This window comes from Sus scrofa, chromosome 16, assembly GCF_054392235.1.
Source record: "Sus scrofa isolate SSC_HxYL_T2T_F1_AM1 chromosome 16, Sscrofa_HxYL_maternal_Yorkshire_Landrace_v2.0, whole genome shotgun sequence".
NCBI classification, from domain to species: domain Eukaryota; kingdom Metazoa; phylum Chordata; class Mammalia; order Artiodactyla; family Suidae; genus Sus; species Sus scrofa.
This window is the reverse complement of record NC_139398.1, coordinates 53,041,186-53,059,224: the sequence shown is the minus strand read 5'-3', so window position 1 is coordinate 53,059,224 and position 18,039 is coordinate 53,041,186. Positions and strand designations below refer to the sequence as shown.

Genomic DNA, 18,039 nt, shown 5'->3' with positions numbered 1-18,039 from the left:
TAGTACACTGAGTCCTCTGTATCCAAGGGTGTAAACCTAGAGCCAACTGTAATTTTCTGTAATGGCAACATTCAGCTATAAGTAGAGCCCACAAAAGACAGGCTAGTGTTCAGCTGTGTCAAGGACAGAACCCCTATCCCTATCTCCATCCCTATCTCTGCACCAACTACCTGAAAGACCTTGAGCAAATACCCTTAAACTCTATGAGACTCAGTTTCTTCATAAGCAAACTAGGGTAAGCATGCTCGCCCTAACAACTTCCCAGGGTTTCACTGAAAATCTGTGTGCAAAGTACTCTGAGGGAGTTCCCTGGTGGTTTTGTGGTTAGGCTTGGCTCTTTTACTGCTGCAACCTGGGTTAAGTCTCATCTGGGAACTGAGTTCCTACATCAAGCTGCTGCATGCCTGGGCCATTAAAAAAAAGTACTTTGAAACCCATAAAATGCAATATGAAAATATAATATGTAAGTATAAATCTAAAAAATATAAAATAGGCTCTGTTATAATCCACAAATAGAATTCTCAGTACAATTTTTCTGCTGTATTTGGAAAGCTAAATCATTTCAAAGTGATTTATTTTGCCACAGGTTATATATTATTTGATGGTAATGACAGGAAAACATTTATCTGACAGATACTGTTTTGTTTTTTTTCTTTTTTGCCACGCTTGAACCTGCTGCACCACAAGGGAACAGATACTTTTTGAAGGTATCAGTTATTAGATTTCCACTGGCAATGCTTAGACTCATCCTGCTGGTATTAAATGGAGACCATAATCTTCTTTCTTAATTAATTTTATTAATTTAAGATAGCATTTTATTAATCTGATAAAATTAGAATATTTTTTATGGAAGAATTTGCTCATGGTTTTCAAGGTATATTCTTTCAACCAAATTTCATCACATTTTTCTGTTAAGATTTAGATGGCAAAGTAGAAATTAAATCTCTAGGTTTTCTTTGAAATTGTTCTAATCTGTAAGACAGCACTTCATTTTAGCATTTAGATTTGGATATTGTCACAATAACAATAATTTTCATTGTTCTAATCAAATGAAACAGCTTGATATTAAGTAGATTTAAATTTAATTTTGTTTTATCTTGTCTAGGTGAATTATATTCTTTTTCATAGGAATATAGTATTTCAGTAATAAATCTATGTTAAAAGTGTGAAATTCAAACATGCTTAATGTTTTTATGACTTAAATACATTAAAAGTCTGTAAGGAATTATAATTTGTACAAGAAAATGCTAACAATATTTTATTTTTATTTTTTATTAAACTCCCAAGCATATTAAAAATGTCATTTCAAGTATGCTATGAATTAATCAATTAATTAAATTTGCTTTTTAGTGCCACACCTGTGGCATATGGACATTCCTAGGCTAGGGGTTTAATTGGAGATGTAGCTGCTAACAAGCCACAGCCACAGTAACAAGGGATCCTAGTCTCATTTGCAACCTACACCACAAATCACGGCAACACCAGATCCCCTACCCACTGAGAGAGGCCAGGGATCAAACCTGAATCCTCATGGATTCCTTTCCACTTAGGCACAACGGAAACTCCCATGCTGTGAATTTAAATAAGCCTCTTCTACCAAAGAAAATATTGCTATAATTCTTTTTCAAGTTATAACACAAAACACTCTAAGAATGGCAATGAATCAATTATGCACACCCAAGCTGAAACATTATTATTTTTAATTAACAAAGGATTCTGATATGAATCAGAGAAGCATAAAATTATTTTTTATAATTACAAAACCATTCATAGCTGCAAAAATAACTCAAATACATTCCAGCATAAATTCTACACTCATTTCTTTTTTTTTTTTTTTTTCTGTCTTTTTTTTTTTTTTAGGGCCGCACCCATGGCATATGAAGGTTTCCGGGCTAAGGGTCTAATCTGAGCTGACAGCCTACGCCAGAGCCACAGCAACTCAAGATCTGAGCCGTGTCTGAGACCTACACCACGGCTCTGGGCAATGCCAGATTCTTAACCCACTGAGCGAGGCCAGGGATGGAACCCAAAACCTCATGGTTCCTAGTCAGATTTGTTTCTGCTGCACCCGCTGCACCACGACAGGAAATCCCACATACTCATTTATTTATTTATTTATTTTCTGTCTTTTTGCCTTTTTCTAGACCTGCTCTTGCAGCATATGGAAGTTCCCAGGTCTAATCGGAGCTGTAGCCACCAGCTTAGCCAGAGCCACAGCAACGTGGGATCCGAGCTGCATCTGCGACCTACACCACAGCTCACAGCAACGCAGGATCCTTAACCCACTGAACAAGGCCAGGGATTGAACCCACAACCTCATGGTTCCTAGTCAGATTTGTTAACCACTGCACCACGGCGGGAACTCCACATAGTCATTTATTTAATGCAGTTCCTACCCCAGCATCACACAATTCCCTAGGACTAATGGATTCATGAGGCATCCAATACTGTCTCACTTCAGAGAGAAAAAAGAATTGGATGAAATTTGGCCAGAATAAATGATACAATCATTAGAACAGCTTCCCTGTACTGATGAGGATAGCCCTCCTAATCCTTTTTCATTTATGGAGGAATTTCACGACCAACTATATTAGTGTAAAAAATAGTGATTCCCTACCTACATTGTGCATCAGAATCTCCTAGAGGGTCTGTCAAAAATGCATTTGCCAGGGCGAAATCCTATTATGATCCAGTGTGTTTAAGGTAGGCCCTTGGAAAATGAATTTTCATTACGTGTTGCATTAGTTTGCTAGGGTTGCCATAATAAAATATGCCAGACTGGGTGGCTTAAATGACAGAAATTTATTTATTTATTTTTAATTTAATTTAATTTAATTTAATTATATATATATATATATATATATATATTTTTTTTTTTTTGCTTTTTCAGGCCCACACCTGAGTCATTTGCAAGTTTCCAGGCTAGGGGTCTCATCAGAGTTACAGCAACTTGGGGATCTGAGCTGCCTCTGCAACCTACACGCAGCTCAGGGCAGTGCTGGATCCTTAACCCACTGAGCGAGAACAGGGATCAAACTCGCATTGTCGTGGACCCTGGTTGGGTTCATTAACCACTGAGCCACGAAGGGAACTCTGACAGAAATTTATTTTCTTACAGTTCTGGAGGCTAGAAGCCAAGATCAAGGTGTCAGCAGAGTTGGTTTCTCCTGGGGTCTCTCTTAGCTTGCAGATGGCTTCCTTCTGGCTGTGTCATGACACAGTCTTTCCTCTGAGCACAACCCCCCTTTTGTGTGTCTAAAGTAAACCAGTCAGAATGGATTAGGTCACAGTCTGAGGTCCTCATTTTAACTTAAAACACCTCTTTTAAGTTCCTTTCCACAAATCAAGTAGTGGAGGACTCCAACCCCCAGAGAAGCAAGCTCTTCATCCCAAGTTCCTGGGATTCTCACCCCACAATCTGCTGGGAAACAGGAGATAGGCAGGTGACATAATAAAAAAAACATTTGGCTTCAGCAATTCTAGAACCTGGCCTGAAAAAGCCAGGCCTAAACTTAAACCGCCTCCAACATCTCTGGGTACACACCAAAACGTACTTAACTAGCTCCAAGCTGTAAGAACAACAAGCCCCGCCCCCATTCTAAACTAGCCAATCCAAACTGATCTGTTGCGTGGCGCCTTCTGGGATTTGTAGGCTCCGGAGGTAGGCTTTCCCTTCAGTTTATGACTACAATTCCCAGCAGCCATCTGGCTCCAAGGTCGGGTTCAGTCTCTGAGGGCGGACCCCAGAGCAAACCAGGGGGCGGGTTCTCGCCCCTCCCAGACGTGATCCGAACCGGTGCTGGGGGTGCAGGCCGGCGATTCCCACGTGGTGCACTTTCTCGGGATTAACGGGTTAGGTTCTCCCTAACTTAACCTGCCTGTGGGCCCGCTGCGGGAAAAGATGCCGAAGATCAAGTCGGGGGCGAGCGTCCGTCGCCGCGAGCGGCAACAACAACGCCGGGAACTGAAGAGCGCCGGAGGTGGGGACAGCCGAGGAGCAGGGTCGAGTCAGGTCTTCCGGCAGGACCAAGCCCGGGGCGAGGACGGAGATGTGGGTCGGGACAGTGAGACTGGGCGGGATTCCCGATCCGGGAGCGCAAGTCCTAGGTTTCCCCGAGCGCCGGCCACAGGCCCGGCGCGCCGCCCTCTCGCTTCCTTTTCAGCAGAAGGGGAGGACTTAGTTTATCAATCCTAGCTTGATGTTTGGTTCTTCTCGGCACAGAAATCTTCCCTCAACTCTCCTACTTTCTTTTAAGGGACAGTCTAATATTTGATTTTAGTTAGGAAATTAAGGCTGTTTCATGTTTTCTTACAGGACTCATGTTCAACACGGGCATTGGGCAGCACATTTTGAAAAATCCTCTCATTGTTAACAGCATTATCGATAAGGTGGGTGTGGAATAGGAAAGGGAGAGTTATTGGGTAATTCATTTTATTTTTAGGAATATCTAAGCACGGAAAGGATGTCAGGCACCAATTAGATGCTGTATAAATACCTGTTGGATGAATTGAAGAATTGTGTAGGATTCACAAGCTGTCTTCAGTATGATTTGCTTCATTCTGTGGATCTCGGTTTCTCCGGACTCCAAATTCTTTTGTCTTTCTGTAGAGTATTTACTTCTTAGCTTGACATTTCTACTTGTTGCATTCCAGATTATTATTCTTCTATTCCAAATCACTTTTTCTAGGCACCATCTATCACTGCTAATTTTTATTTACTCCATAGCCTAAAAATGTGTCTGAACCTTTAAAAGTTTGTTTCCCAGAGAAACTTAAGTGGCATAAGGCAATGCCACATTGGAGTATATTTCCTGTCTGGGTTATCGATTTTACCTTACTGTTTTAGATGACAGCGCTAAGACATGAAACTTAGGTCGTGCAAATTACTGTCATGTTGCAAAGGCAGCATCTTGAAGCTGTTGAAAGAACATGAATTTACACTAGGATCTCATCTTGACGTGGTGTCATTTGCAGAATGAGAGCTGGCTTTATTTTTAGCATTTTTTTTTTTTTTTTTTGGCTGCACCCACAGCATATGGAGGTTCCACAGCTAGAGACTGAATCCGAGCCACAGCTGTGACGTATCAGCTGTGGCAACGCCTGATCTTTAAGCCACTGTGCCACAGCGGGAACTCCCTATTTTTAACATTTTTGGCTTGCAGATTCCTTTGAGCATCTCCTAGAAGCCATGGAATCGAATACTGTAGCTGTGTGCATACAGATACCCAGATTTATGTACAATTTCTAGATACTCCTGTATCCCTGAAACCGTACAAGGATGTAAAATTGAGAGATCCTAGTACAACATGCTGTGGTTCTCAGGCAAGGTCATCATTTTGACCTTTCCAGTTTGAACCTGGTGGTAACAGAGTTGGTAACTTGATGCTTTTGGAATCATTTCAAAGCTAGAAAGCAGAGTGCCACTCTCAGAACGAACTGCTCTTCCTGTTTTTCCGACGCCTAACTTTTCTGACTCCTAACTATTGCCCCAAATTAGAAGTGTTAGATTTCCACTTGCATCTAATGTTAATGAGATGATTTCGTTAAGCGCATAGGTCATGAAGGAATCACCTAAAAATGAAATGAGAATAAAGATCTCCTAACTGAGCACTTTTGAGTAAAGATATTCAGATGTAAATTAAATTATGTGTTCAGATGAGCCTGTAAATCTAAAGTGGTTGTGCTTGCTTGCAGGCTGCCTTGAGACCAACTGATGTGGTGTTGGAAGTTGGACCTGGAACTGGCAATATGACTGTAAAGTTGCTAGAAAAGGCAAAAAAGGTAAAAAGAGGATTTAATTTTTGGTATCAGAAATGGCTATGGAGCAAGCTCAGGTGGTTTACAAATATGGATCTATTTGAATTAATCGCTATTATTTTAACAGTAATTCTTGCTCCTTTGCTATAAATGTTATCTGATATGAGTGAGACGGGTAAAGGGGGTCAAAAGGTACAAACTTAACAGAGTTCCCCTTGTGGCTCAGTGGGTTAAGAGCTTGACTAATTTACATAAGGATATGGGTTTGATCCCTGGCCTCCATCAGTGGGTTAAGGATCCAGTGTGGCCACTAGCTGTGCTGTAGGTCACAGATGCAGCTTGGATCCTGCATTGCTGTGTCTGTGGCATAGGCCGGCAGCTGCAGCTCTGACTTGATACCTAGCCTGGGAACTTCCACATGCTGCAGGTGCAACCCTAAAGAGGAAAAAAAAAAAAAAAAAAAAAAAAAAAAAGATAAAACTTCAAGTTATAAAATAAGTAAGTCCTAGGGATGTAATGAATAGCATGGTGCCTATAGGTAACAATACTGTATAGTATATTTTAAAGTTGCTAAAGAGAGTAAAAATTCTCATCACAAGAAAAAAAATTTGTAATTATGTGGTGATGAATGTTAAACTTATCTTGCAATGTACATACATATAATGAATTACGTTGTATACCTAAAGCTAATATAAAGTTATATGTCTGTTAGATCTCAACTTTTAAAAATGGATTAAAAGATAAGGAAAATATGGGATATACTAGTCAGGAAAGCAAACCACATTAGGTATTTCAGTACAGGGAATTTAATATAGGGAACTGGTTATGTAATTGTTAGAGGACTAAAGGAATAAAATGGGAATACTGAGGTATCCCAAGAGTAGTAATTACAAAGAGCTACCACCACCTCTAGGCTCAAGTAAACAAAGCCAGGAGGTTGGACTTATTGGAACTTTGGAGACATATTGGGGAAATTAAAAAAAAAAAAAAAAAAAAAAAAAAGAACTTTGGAGATGATCTTAAGAGCTGGAGCATGGGTCTCTGAGATAAGGTTGCTGCTACCTTCTTTGTCTCCTGGCTGACCCAGTTCCAATTAAATGGAACCATTGTCATGTCTTGTGGTGGAAGTAGAAAGCACGTTTTAAAGAACTCATCTGAGGAGGGTTTAATGAACACACTAATTACAAAATGCGGGAATGTTGTTGAGGGGACTGAAGGGACTATTTACAAAATGCAGGAATGTTGGTAAGTAAGCATTGGTGAAAAACCTGGGGACTAGCAACAGCAGGAAAGTTACCAAGACCTCAAGAGGCAGGAGGAGGGAACTGTTATTGGAGGCCAGTAAGAGTGGGAGCCTTTGAACAGGAGGCAGTCATAGCAGTACACAGCCACTGCCAGAACTCGTGCAAGGCATGAGCAGGCAATAGAAATTACTCATTCTCTCCCCTTGCAGCCTGTAATGCTGGTGCCTTACCAACCAGAAGTCAAGGGGCAAGGGAGCTGGACTGATCACCCTGCAGGCACAGAGAAAGCTGGAGAATGGATCTGGGAGCTAAACAGGCCCATTTACCTACTTTGTAGACATGATCTTCCTAGAAGTCAGTAAAACCTCAGCTTTTTTTTTTTTTTTTTTTTTTTAGCCACCCTGCAGTCAAATGGAATTCCTAGGCCAAGGATCAAATCTGAGCCATGGTTGCAACCTAAGCCTCAGCTGTGGCAATGCTGGATCCTTAACTCACTGTGCCAGGTCGGCATTAAACCTGTGACCCCGGGCTCCCAAGCCACTGATCCTGTTGTGCTACAGCCAGAACTCCATAGCTTTTGAATTTTGAGTTAAAATTTCAGCCTATCTGGTGTCCCTTTTTATTTACTTGAGAAGTTATCTGTGCTCTGTGTTCTAGATCTTAGTAGAGGAGAGAAGTGATATACTCATTCTGAATGCTTTTAGGACATTTACTTTGACTACAAAGACATATTGTGTGTATATATATATGTATTTTTTTTTTTTCATCATTTGTTGAGTTACAAAGCATGGGGCCATATAAACACAAAAATTCTGTCAGTTATTTGGGTAGAACTCTCTCTCCCATAGTCTACTTTTCTGAGTAGTGTTTTTTGTTGTTCTTCCCTTAACCCCAACCCCGTTCCCACATTTTATAAATGGTCTTGTCATTGAACTCTCTTCAAATAAGTTCTTTAAAATGTGTTGGTGGAGTATAAGTGAGGAAATATTGATGGTAGAGTAGGAAATAAGTTTAATTCATTTCAGTCATTTAAGAGTTACTATTGAGATAAGAAAAGATTTATACTCCATAATTAACCTAAATTTTTTTTTTTTTTTTTTTTTTTTTTTTTAATTTAGGTAATTGCCTGTGAACTTGACCCAAGGCTGGTAGCTGAACTTCACAAAAGAGTTCAGGGCACGTAAGTATACATAATAGAACTAAAGTGCATTTCAGTCTCATGAAACAATATATATATATATATATTTTTTTTGTCTTTTTGCTTTTACGTGAGCCACTCCCTCGGCATATGAAGGTTCCCAGGCTAGGGGTCTAATCGGAGCTGTAGCTGCCAGCCTACGCCAGAGCCACAGCAACTTGGGATCCAAGCCGCGTCTGTGATCTACACCACAGCTCACGGCAACGCCGGATCGTTAACCCACTGAGCAAGGGCAGGGACCGAACTCACTACCTCATGGTTCCTAGTCGGATTCGTTAACCACTGTGCCATGACGGGAACTCCACAATATTCTTTTTAATTGCTTTTTTTCCTTATTATCAGGCCTTTGGCTAGCAGACTTCAAGTAATGGTGGGTGATGTGTTGAAAACGGATTTGCCATTCTTTGATGCTTGTGTGGCAAATTTGCCTTATCAGGTATGTTTTCAAATTGTAGGAATGTTATACTAAATGGTTCTCTGGTGTGTCTGTCCCAGAAATAACTAGTTAATTCTCTTACAGATCTCCTCTCCTTTTGTCTTCAAGCTGTTGCTGCACCGACCTTTTTTCAGGTTTGTGACAAGACCAGAGTTACTGCTTCATCTTAGAAAAAAATGACAGTTTAGGTCATGAACACAGATAGCCAAAGATTAAGGTTAATTCAGCTGAAAAACTACTGGAAAATGTGTTTTGTTGAAAATATCTGTTTATCTGGTGCCCTCTTTCTTTTCTTTTTTTTTTTTTTTTTTGGGTCTTTTTGTCTTTGTTGTTGCTATTTCTTGGGCCGCTCCCGCGGCATATGGAGGTTCCCAGGCTAGGGGTCGAATCGGAGCTGTAGCCACCGGCCTACGCCAGAGCCACAGCAACGAGGGATCCGAGCCGCATCTGCAACCTACTCCACAGCTCACGGCAACGCCGGATCGTTAACCCACTGAGCAAGGGCAGGGACCGAACCCGCAACCTCATGGTTCCTAGTCGGATTCGTTAACCACTGCGCCACAACAGGAACTCCTCTGTCTCTTTCAATTGATAGAGTTATTGAGGGAGGGGAGGTAGAAGTCATGCTTCTGAGACCAGGTGGCCTTCTCTTATTTTCTCATGCTCATGCCATTAGCCCCAGTCAGACTTTTTATTATTGTAAGTCTAGTTTCTTACAGTGGCCTCCTGCTGGTTTCTAGTACAGTCTTACCAGTGATTTTCAAACTGCAGGTCAAAAACTCCTTAGTTGTTATAAAATAAATTTAATGAGTCGTGATTGTCATTTTTAAAAAAGTGACACGGAATAGCACATATCAATGCATGTGATCCAGGTGATTATAGTTTCATGAATCTTTTGTTTGAGTTACTTAAACACACATGCATACAGATTTTTGTGGTCAATGTTGCACTGTCAAATGTATTTCCTTTTTTTTGGCTCTGCCCTTAGCATGTGGAAGTTCCTGGGTGAGGGATCAAACCCTCACCTTGCCATTGCAACAGCTCAGGTTACTGTTGCTGCGATACTGCCAGATCCTTAACCTACTGTGCCACACGGGAACTTCCATCAGATATATTTCTTAGTGTGACTTACTGTCAAAAAAGTTTGAAAATCAAATCCTAGCTCTGAAGGTGCTCTTCTGCTGTTAAGGAGCCTCCCCCTTGCTTCCTGAATGAAAAGTCCACTTCCCTTAAACTGTTAAGTCAGGAGGACTGATGTCATGGCCTGTTTCTCTTGCCTCAGCTCTTCTAGAAGGATGTTTACTACTCTCTGAATACAGTTTGGCTACTGAGCCAATTTTGTTTGCTTGGGTTTTGTTTTCCCTAGAAGGGGTGATGGAATAGTGCCGATGCTTTCTCATCTGATCATTGAGGGCTTACATTTGCAAGGAGTTAGAGTGCAGCCATTAGACAACGAGAAAACAAAGCCTACTGCATTATTTTGTGGTATTAAAGCTCAGGCTGAAAGTGTACTCCTCCCTTCTTACCAGCTAGATTAATTATGAGTAACCACAGATACTGCTTTGCTCTATTTCCCACCTAAGAAAATTCATTGGAGTTAATATACTTTTGTAGTTGAAAATGACTGTTTTCCTTATTCTTTCCTGCTGTCTTTTCAGATATGCTATACTTATGTTTCAAAGAGAATTTGCTCTCCGACTAGTTGCAAAACCTGGAGATAAATTATACTGCAGACTCTCAATTAATACTCAACTGTTAGCACGTGTGGACCATTTAATGAAAGTAAGTGACTATTGTTGAAGTAATGTGGCTTAACTCATCCTTGAGCATCTAGCTGTGCCTTCTGTGAGGAGAGTGTATTTGATTACTATTTAAAGTTGTTTTTGAGAAGACTACTTAAACATATTGTTTTTAATAGGTTGGAAAGAATAACTTCAGACCACCTCCCAAGGTAGAATCCAGTGTTGTACGGATAGAACCTAAGAATCCACCACCACCTATCAATTTTCAGGTGAGGTTAAAATACTAGGTCATTCCGTAAAAGGGAAAAAAGTCCAAGCTGGAAGATATGTATCTATAGCAGCAGAAAAATACTACGTCAATCTAAATGTGAAAATAGGGAGTTCATGTTGTGGCTCAGTGGTTTCATACTCTTTTGGGAGGGAGTGTAATCTAATGTATACTTTTTTGAAGAACAAACTGACAATAAATGTCAAATTTAAAATGTTTAGGCTATTGGAGTTCCTGTCTTGGCACAGTGGAAACAAATCTGACTAGGAACCATGAGGTTGTAGGTTCAATCCCTGGCCTTGCTCAGTGGGTTAAGGATCTGGCATTGCCGTGAGCTGTGGTGTAGGTCGCAGACGCGGTTCGAATCTGGCATTGCTGTGGCTCTGGCCATAGACTGGCAGCAACAGCTCTGATTCAACCCCTAGCCTGGGAACCTCCATATGCTGTGGGTGCAGCCCTAAAAAAACAAAAGACAAAAGAAAAAAAAAAAAAATTAAAAATAAAATAAAATAAATGTTTAGGCTATTTAGGCTTAATTATTCTCAAAATCCTACAAAAATACTTGTAGAAGCACATGTATGTTTGTATTATTTAGAGTAGACAAACTGAAGTGAAAAATAACCTTTAAAACCTCAGTGGGGAGTTCCCCTTGTGGCTCAATGGTAACGAACCTGACTAGTATCCAAGAGGATGCAGGTTCAATTCCTGGCCTTGCTCAGTGGGTTAAGGATCCAGTGTTGCTGTGAGCTGTGGTGTAGGTCATAGAAGCAGCTCAGATCTGGCATTGCTGTGGCTGTGGTGTAGGCTGGCAGCTGCAGCTCTGATTCAACCCCTAGCCTGGGAACTTCCATATGCTGCCAGTGTGCCTGAGAAAAAAAAAGGAAAAAAGAAAAAAAAAAATTGAGGGTAAAATATTCATAAGGTGCACAAAAGTGTGAAAATCAACTATACATCCTATTTTTGCATCTGTGCCAGCCAGATCAAGCTACAGCACATTTTTATTACTCCAGAAGGTTCCTTGCAGTTTTGCTTATTAAGACAGAATAATATCTAGCTGATATGGGCAAGGTTTGATATTTTGTAAGAAAATATCCATCAACTGTTTCAGGAATGGGATGGCCTAGTAAGGATCACCTTTGTTAGGAAAAACAAGACACTGTCTGCTGCATTTAAGTAAGTATTTTACTGATTTATAATGTATGAAGGATCAGTGCTTCAGGTATTGTGCTAAGTGCTAGAATTTGGTCCTTTTCATGAACAGAACCCTAAAAACATGATCCATGACCAGACCTTTTAATTAACCTAATTTTTAATTTTGTACTTTGGGAGGCAGATTTTAATGAAGAAAGTTCCTAAAGTTGGGAATTACATCAGGTTTTTTGGCAGAATTTGGGGGGGTGGAAATGACCATGTAGCTGCCTAGTTTTTCCTTGGAAAAATGAAGTGATGGACACTTTCCACATTTTTAGAAGATTCATGGCATTTTAACTTGGAAAAATATAATGACAATTTGGGGTCCAAGGTCAAAAGAAAGGTAAAAGCCACAATGAAAAAAAATTTTTTTTGAGATGATGTTTTGTGAAGAGTCTAGAACTTAAGAATGTAAGAGATTTATTATTAGGAGTTATTTTTTAAATATTAGTTTGCAATTATTTAATACATTTAAATATTTAACACCCTATTAAGTTCCTTAATTTTGCCATATGAATCACAGATTTAATCTTACAATAAGCTTAAAGGCGATTTGTGAGTAATAATAGTGATGTCATTTCTGTATGTTATATAGGTCAAGTGCGGTGCAACAGCTATTGGAAAAAAACTACAGAATTCACTGTTCGGTCCATAATATTGTAAGCAGAAAATATTTCTGTTGTTTCAATAATTTGTTTGAAAATGTCCCTCTATTTCTTATTCTATTTCATCTATTATTATAAGATTCTTAATTTTGAACATTTCATAGGATCCTTAAAAGACAGTATGTCATGTCTAACTAGTACGACTAGAGCAGGACAGTGCTGCTGTGTATTTTGCAGAATAGATCTGAGCAACCTTGAATATTCAACTCCATCCTCTGTTAACTACTGACATTTCTTTTTTTTCTAGCCAGAAAAATTTTCAGTTGACTCATCATTTTCCCAAAGTTTTAAGCATGGGTAGCTTACTCAGCTTAAAATAATCATGTACCATTTGTTAGCCTTTGAATTGTGGCCATCCCTTCTTGCTTGTTCACGTAGCAATTACAATTTTAAAGTTACTGTTTTCTCAGTGACTTTTTTTTAATACCCACAAACTTAAGTAATTAGTATAAAGTATGGAATGAATAGCAGATTTCCAGTTGTGAACTTCATGTCTTTATTATCTTTGCAACATTTTCTTTAACTAATTGTGTGTGCATACACAGACACACCTCTATATAATTACTGTGATGTTTGATGATTTCTTAGTTCTTTCAAAATAAAGAGCAGACAGATAAAAACAAATTTTCTTTGTAATTTCTTACTCAAATCTTAATATGGTTTAATATACCACACTGCTATATGCATTTTCTCTTTTCTGAATAGTCTTTGAACATATGCCTGTGTAGGAAATAGTAAACTGGATTAAGAAAAATTTTGGGATGAAGGATGTTAAATATGAAATATTTAATATTTTCAAGGGTTGGAGACCACCTCTGAGAACTAGCTGGTCAAATGAAATCTGTGCCAAGAAAATGCTATTTTTAAAAGAGTAACAATTGCTCTAAAATTTATAGTTCCCTTCGTGGCTCAGTGGTAATGAACCCAACTAGGATCCATGAAGACACAGGTTCAATTCCTGGCCTCGCTCAGTGGGTTAAGGATCTGGCATTGCCATGAGCTGTCGGGTAGGTTGCAGACAGGCTTGCCCATTGCTATGGTGTAGGCTGGCAGCTACAGCTCCGATTTGACCTGCAGCCTGGGAAATTCCATATTGTGGGTGTGGCCCTATAAAGACCAAAAATAGAAAAAAAATTAGTTTATAGCTTTACTTTATGTGTTATGAACTACTTTGTGAAGCCTGAAAGGTAACCATTTCAGAATTTTTAGGAAAAAGGGCAATATACATGATTAAGTCACTCAGGGTCATCTGAGTATTTGGTATGTGCTAAGGATCTACCACTTAATTTGATATCCAAGTCCTGGACAAATAGGCTTTCCAAAACTATGATGAACAGATAGTGACTATTTTATTATTTGCTGAACTAAAAAAAAGAGTCAAGGTGACTTCATTAAAGATATGTTGTTCATTTATTCTGAATCTTATATTGATAGATAATACCAGAAGATTTCAGCATAGCAGATAAAATACAGCAAATCCTAACCAGCACAGGTTTTAGTGACAAGCGGGCCCGTTCCATGGACATAGATGACTTCATCAGGTAATTACAATTTTCTTTTCCTACGTGTTTACATTTCTTTACTGTCATACTTTCAGATTAGAAATTTAAAGGCTTTTAAGCGGTATAAGGTGCTACCTGGGAGTTATTGCATAGCACTTCCATGACATGGAATAGTATTTGGTGTAAAAAGATGGAGGCTAGTTAGCTGCAGCAGAATGAACATTTTCCTTAAGAACAGTCCAAGCCTGGAGATAACCTCTGTGGCAATGTCTTGTGGTCTATCTGCTCCTCTCCAGCCCCCTCCCCCAACTCCCATTCAGAGTCTCAATAGTTTGCCTCTTCAAAAGTAGCCTGTAAGGTAGAAGAATCATAATACATATAGTTAGAGCTTTCTTTTTTTGTTATTGAGTAGCTAATAATTATGAAATAATATTGGTTACAGTCATATCTGGTTATCATTTCTGATTGGCTCTGTAATGTAGTAACTTATTTTATACACTGAGGCAGTTCTACACACCTGAAGTAAAAGAAGGGTGTTATAATTATCTGGGCAGTGTAATCCAAAATTAATTTTCCTTGGATTGAACAAATAAATCTTAGGAAAGGAGAGCAAGGTGTCAAATTACCCAGGTAATTATTGTTTTCATTGTTTTTAAGTATTTGCACTTTGATTTCCTGATAAGCCATAAATTTTTGACTGTTTAGCCAATTCATTTTTGAAGCTTCCATGGTCTAGAGGCTGAAAAAAAGAGGGTAGATTGTTATAAAAGTCATTGGTTTGACTTCTCTGTTAGAAACACAGTTGTTTGTAACTAAGACAGTGTTTCTGTTTTATTGGCAGCCTAGTAGCATTACTGTCTTTCTTTATTACCTGTTAATCCTAGGAGTTGAATTCCTAAGCGCCTGTCTTTCCTTTTCAGATATCTTAACTGATCTTGATGGTTCCTATGGGCCATCCTGAAAATAATCTCAGGAAGGTCTAAATAGAAATATTTCATTTTATTTTCCTTCAGTCTTATTAATTTTCTTCAAGGTTTTACTGAGCATGAAGTTTGCTAACTAGGATCTGCTAAGTACATAGGTATCCAGAGAGAAGCAGTGTGCAGTATTTGAACCTCAACAGTAAGTTCAGAGGAAGAATGGACACCTATTAGCCGTTCATCTCTCTTCTGCCTCTAATTCCAGATAGCTTCACTTTTACTCACATTGAAATGGAACAAATGCCAATGTGCTTAGGTCAGGGATAGTATAGGTCTAAGATCATTTTAGGTAAGTTAATCGTGCCTTTAAGACATAGGCTATGATAGAAGAGACACCAAAGTGATGTGGTTTTAACCAATATATATCACATAAATTTAGCTAAAGAATAGTTTCTTTAATAACTAGTGCTGGAGTGACTGGGCTTGCTTCATGTTTTTGCTAATGTATGTTTTAGAATTCATGGTATAGGGACTATGTATGCACTGTTACTTGCTACAAATTAGCATTTCAATTCCATCCCATTTTGATTTCTTTTTTCAGACTGCTACATGGATTCAATGCAGAAGGTATCCATTTTTCTTAGGTATCTGCAACAAAGAAGTTTTCAAATTCAAGAGAAGAAAGTGGAATTATATATTCTTAGTAATGTAAGATGAACTATGCTTGAACACTTATGTGCTTGACTATTTTTGATTTACAGTTGTCACCATTTATTACTCTGAATTTTTAAGGAAATCAGTTCTAAGTATCCAAGGATTTCTTGGGGGGGCTTGATTTTAATAAATAAAGGAAGGACCCAGTTTATACATGATAATCTTCAAGTTCAAGAGCCGCAGACACGCACAACTTTACACTTAAGATTATTTCTAACAGTGTATTGCATAAATGTTACATTTCTATTTTCTACGTTATATATTACTGCGAAGATCTAATTTTTTAGGTTTTTAGCTCTTTATTCCTTTGTCCAAGTCATAAAAAAGTCAAACTATGCTTAGTCACATAGTCCCCATACCATTTCTTCTTGTTAGTCATTTGTATAGTAAAGCATTTATTTCTTAAAATGTTATTTTGCTTCTCTCATTCTTTCTGTTTACCCTATAAACATCAGGGTTCTCTGTAAGCCTGAGTCTGCTACCGCCACTGTGTGGTGCCAGGCACATTACTGCTGGGCTTGATTCCTTACTTGTGAAATGAGGATGATGCTCAACTAGAATGAAATGAACTCTAAGACTCTATGTTTTTTTTTTTTTCTTGGGGAGTCATAATAGGTTTAACAAAATTTCAAAGGGTTTTTAGAAATCAAAACTGGCTTTAAAGTTCTATGCTTTTCAGTTTCAAAAAAACCCAAAAACCCAAACTAGCCATTTTGCCACAGTCACATGTTCTCAGTACTTTTTTACATATCTGATGCTTAGTTTTAAGCTATTGTTAAAATGTTAGGTTTGGAGTTCCTGTCATGGCACAGCAGAAACAATCCGACTAGGAACCACGAGGTTGTGGGTTCCATCCCTGGCCTTTCTCAGTGGGTTAAGGATCCGGCATTGCCGTGAGCTGTAGTGGAGGTCGCACACAGCTCAGATCTGGCGTTGCTATGGCCGTGGTGTAGGCCGGCAGCTGTAGCTCCAATTAGACCCTTAGCCTGGGAACCTCCATATGCTGTGGGTGCGGCCCTAAAAGGACCAAAAAACAAAACAAAACAAAACAAAACAAAAAAAAGGACTAAACTGTTAGGTTGAGAATTTAATAGATGTCATAAATGTCTTAATTAGCTACAATGTTTAAATCATTATCAGCAATATACTAAATATTGTTTATGTCTTATAACAGATTTATATAGCTGATTTCTTTAATATAAGGAGATTAATAAAAATATTTTCAATGATATTTGGCTTTCTTTATACCTAACTTAATAGGAGTGTTTCCAATTATTTTAACAAAGGTTCACTGAGTGCACGTAGAAAGGAAGATAGATGTTTGCCGAAACAGATGTTTTTAGAAATCTGGCTTCAAAGTGATGTATTAAATATTCCTATGTAACTAAAATAATGTATTATTTTTAGTTATTAATAGGGATATCAGATTCAAGTCTGAGAAATTAAAGAATGTTTAACCCAGATCCAAAAAATGTAAGTTATTCTTTAAATAATAGCTGCATAAAGCCACTTTTGTTACATAAATACTACATAAACCTTGAGGTTTTTTTCAAAATTTCACAAACTGTTTACTTTGCAAACTTCACTTGTACCATCTCTATTCTTAAAGGAAAATTTAAGATTTAATTCACATTTCTATTTCCCTGTCCCTTATGAACTGCTGAGTTTTAGTCCCTTTTATAGCCTTCAGATTTCCCTATTTGTAAAACTGAAGAATGGATTATACTACCAATAATTTTTTCTGGTACTAATTTTTTAATATACCTTGAATATGAATCAAAATGAAGCTATTATATTTTAAGGCAGCATATTTGAATATGAGGAGACCTTCCAGAGATAGTACCTTTCTAATTTAAGTAATAAATTAAGACTAATCTCTTGTGCTTTAAAATGAGCAAATTCACATATCTCTTTATTGCCCTTTGAAGGTCAATTAGGCTCAGAAACTACCTTTTTCAAACAGCTTCTATAAGGTCAATAGTAACTGTTCTCCATTCTTCCTCTTCTTGAAATAAACACAAATAGAACATATCTTACAGCTGCAAGAAAACCTGAGTCCCTTCCAAAAACAAAAGTGATTGTATTGAAGTAAACTGTCTCTAAAACTCATTCCATATATTTAATTTATTAATAATAAGCACACTGTGAAAATCTACATTTGTCCTAGGTTTCAAGTTTACAGAGGAGCTTTTCACCATGGTGTTAGGATTTCCCACAACTACCCTCTGAGTTCTATGGACAGTGAAGTTAGGGAATCTGGCTCATATGACTCTCTATTCATTGCTTCCCTTTAGCCCATACAAATGAGCTGGTAGTTCCCCGGAGTAAATCAAAGCAAGGTATCCTTGGGAGACTTTCTGTTGTTGTTAATGTACTTCCTAGACACTATCATGGGAACTGAG

At 38.4% G+C, this 18,039-nt stretch overlaps 1 protein-coding gene across 2 annotated transcripts; it reads left to right on the top strand.

Moving 5' to 3' along the window:
* The first annotated feature begins 3,779 nt into the window (after positions 1 to 3,779).
* On the top strand, positions 3,780 to 16,866 carry DIMT1 (DIM1 rRNA methyltransferase and ribosome maturation factor). 2 transcript variants are annotated; one of them, NM_001244313.1, is given in 12 exon segments: positions 3,780 to 3,980; positions 4,316 to 4,389; positions 5,695 to 5,781; positions 8,120 to 8,181; positions 8,542 to 8,635; positions 8,720 to 8,769; positions 10,294 to 10,417; positions 10,554 to 10,646; positions 11,754 to 11,818; positions 12,432 to 12,495; positions 13,936 to 14,042; positions 15,525 to 16,045. In NM_001244313.1, coding segments are annotated over 12 exon segments (942 nt in total). In that variant the 5' UTR covers positions 3,780 to 3,901; the 3' UTR covers positions 15,568 to 16,045.
* Positions 16,867 to 18,039: the final 1,173 nt, after the last annotated feature.